Source organism: Trypanosoma cruzi, genomic scaffold, assembly GCF_000209065.1.
Source record: "Trypanosoma cruzi strain CL Brener 1047053516441 genomic scaffold, whole genome shotgun sequence".
Lineage (NCBI taxonomy): Eukaryota > Euglenozoa > Kinetoplastea > Trypanosomatida > Trypanosomatidae > Trypanosoma > Trypanosoma cruzi.
Window position 1 is genome coordinate 45,626 of NW_001849282.1, and position 3,284 is coordinate 48,909.

Here is a 3,284-nt window from a genome sequence, read left to right on the forward strand (position 1 = left end):
GGTGATGCGGGGGTAACGGCAGCCCGCAGGGGAAACGCCCTTTGAGAGCGCCCAGGTACTGCCGTTGTTCGTCGAATAAATAATCATGGAGTAAATGAATCCTGATTTATCCCCCGCCATCAGAGAAAACACGAGCGTGCCATCCTCCATCAGAACACCTGAGCCACCAGAAGGTAAAGCCCCCCTAAATTGACGTTCGTGAGTACGTACAGAAACCTGGCTCCACAACGATGTAGATTCTGTCCATTCGATCCGTTGACTCGGCTCGCTCACCGTAGGCTTCGTGACATCACCCACAACCAGTTTCAGCTCCAGGCTGTCCCATTTCCACTCCAGACCTTCTTTTTGCGCATCAGAGCTTCCCGCAAGAAGAAAAAACTTATTTCCCTTCGTGGTTGTTGTGGGGTTGAACAAACCGCCCACACGAACCTCTGTATCCGCTGTACCAAGCACGGTGTGTGCTTTCCATGTACTGTTATTGACCTCAGCAACAAGAGCGGACCAATTCCACGCAGAGTTCATGTACCCCGCAACAACACCAAAAGAGGGCTTAATTGATGCATCCGTCGGCCTTTTAAAATCCATGTAACCTGCGGCAAAAGCAGCAATTACTCCGCCAGCACTGACGAGAGATGGGGAAACAAATGAATCCCTCGTCGTTTCTGGAGAAGTTCCACCTTTCGGTACAACCAGCGTCTGATTCGGCACAAATAGATCGACCCGTTGCAGCGGTTGCTCCTTCCCTGAAACGCTCCCCCCAGCATCAATGAGAACTTTCGGTGAAGGCATGGGAGAAGTTGGCTCAACAACTGCCGTTTCCATCTCACTGGATGCAGCTCCACGGCAGCACATCACCAACACGACGAAGAGGTGCAGCACCGCAAAACTAAACACGTGCCGAGACATGTTGGGTCTCTGCGGCTCACTCTCTCTTCCTTCCCTCCTCCTCCCGCCGGATCCGGTCATGCGGCAACGGTTGTGTGTGCGGGGTGCCTTCACTGCAGCAACACGTGAGAGCATATAAATATTTGTGTGTGTGTGCTGTTGGTCCTTTCAGGGCCTTCAAATTTCACGGTGGCGTTTAGCGCTTGTGTTCCTTCTTTCCTAGCGTGTGTATGCGTGAGTCAGAGAGAAAAGAGAGTACAGCAGCAACAGCGGCAATACACCAGACACGTCAGTGGGGAGCAGAGCAGAGCACCCACGCAGAGAGCGAGTCATAAGACAATCCGGAAGGGACAGCACGGAGGACCATCGCCCACAGAAAAGAGCAGCAACACGGCAAGTCACGGCGGGCCGTCGGTGTGTGCGGGCCAGCCCTCACGCGGTGCAACACGCCACACCCAACAGGGAATGACAGACAGACAGGCGGAGAGAGATGAATGGATGCCGTCAAGAGGCACTCACAATCCACATGGCCCGTGAGCATGCCGCCACTCCACGCAGGAACACAGGAGGAGAAGATGACAGGAGAAAAAAGCAAGAAGCAGCACAAACACACAAAAGAAACAAACACCAGTCTCAGGAAAAGCACCGCCACGGTCCTCACCCTGGCCGGCGACTCCACACCAGCCCTCACACACACACACACGCAATCGCAGTGCTGTCAGTCCGCGGGTGAGAGGATTCGGTCCTCCACACAACAGACGCACACACCGCCAGCAATCAGCCACCAATGACAAGGAAGAGAAGAGACACACCGCCACCGCCTCCAGTTCAGTCCCACGGCCAACGGAATACGGCCACAGCCCCGCAGCCAACACACAACACGCACGAAGCAAGCTATCACACAAAGTGCCACACGCGGAAGCGGGCCCTCATCCACCCATGACGCGGCGCCTCACTCCATGCGGTCACACGGAGTGCACTGATTCCTCAATAGAACGTATTCGTCGTCCATCCCTTAAAACTGCCTCTGTTATTGATGGGCCTTAGAACACAATAGAAGAAAATGGACAATGCGGTAACGCCGTAACACCGCCAGCCGCAATGATTCCCTCATATCGGGGCAATTCTCCAATCATGCCTCGTATACACACACACAACTAACATACTATGTGAAAATCACCCGATGTTTTTCGTCAGAAACCAAACAACCCCACTCCCTCCCTAATTTCTTCTGCTACTGTTATGTTCGATAGCGTTGGTCATTTTTGGGCATTCGTCTTCGGTGCTGCCGCATGGGGCTGGTGCACCCGCACCGTATGCACACACACAAGCATCCAAAAATATATAACCCCCGCAATATTTTTTACCAGAAATCAAAACCGCCCCTTTCCCTCCCAATTTGTTTTACTATTTCCGTGGTTCCTCCACACTTCGGAGAGCCTCGTCTATTCCAAAGTCTCCGGATGATATTGACACTTGGTACTGGCGCACCTTTTCCCTCCAAAACGCCGCTATTTCACGGCTTTCAACGTCGCTCACACTATTGGGATTGACAACATCACATCTCTGCCAGCCATTCATCGGCGTGCTGTCTGCGTGCTGCACACAAATCATCTCCCACGACATGTCTCGGGATAATTCCTCCCAGCCATCAAAATACGCCGCCAGGCACTCAGTGAACTGCCTCACAGTGCTGGCGGTGGTGTGATGCTCACCCGCCGTAGCCATCCGCAGCCCAACCAGCGTCATTGGATTTGGCTCCACGAAGGAAAAAAGGCGTCCACCAGCGGAAAGTATCCAACCGCCGGTATGCACAGCAGCCAATGCTTTATAGCATTATTTGTATGGTATTCCATTGAAACCAATACACATATAACTCGGCGGGGTGCCCTTCAGGGTTCGCCCTCAGCACTGCGTACCGTCCTCCACGGCGTGCTGGTGGCCCCAGCTCCTTGAGTTCCTCTACTAATGCACTGACAGACTCCCCAAAACATGAATGCGCGCAAGTCAAACCCTTCCCATACATTCAGACAAAAGAGTACTCCTCTTCCCCAATACTAGCAACAGAAAAAAAACATCTTTCTCACTCATCACGTTTCCAGAAATAGTGCGGTATTCGATGCACGAGGCAAAGGGGTATCGGTGCGTTCAGAAATCCCTCAGCACCGAATTCTCCTCGTGCTCGGGCAGCCCTCACCAGCTTTTGAGACGGATCCTCAGAATACCACAGTCTCACTCCCCCATCTGTAAAGTGCTTTTCACCATCCCGGGACTTGATCCCATCCAGGGCACTCTGAATGGCAGCAGAGTGTGGAATAAACTTATTCGCATCAAAGATGTAACGTGGAATCGGCCCCACTTTATCCATGCATCCTTTGACTATCCTCCATTATTCCGCT

The 3,284-nt window shown here is 52.7% G+C and overlaps 1 protein-coding gene and 1 pseudogene across 1 annotated transcript, besides 1 other annotated feature; both read right to left on the reverse strand.

The window, feature by feature from the left end:
- Window positions 1-1,020, reverse strand: Tc00.1047053509737.9 (trans-sialidase, putative; the record flags this gene model as incomplete). The annotated part of the gene is made up of 1 exon (XM_797851.1): window positions 1-1,020. A coding segment is annotated over one exon (1,020 nt), but the record flags the coding sequence as incomplete, so codon positions are not given.
- Window positions 1-3,284: a sequence feature (areas not merged during assembly with more than two copies in the genome that could not be assigned to a particular haplotype).
- On the reverse strand, window positions 2,276-3,284 carry Tc00.1047053509737.19 (annotated as a pseudogene; the record flags this gene model as incomplete).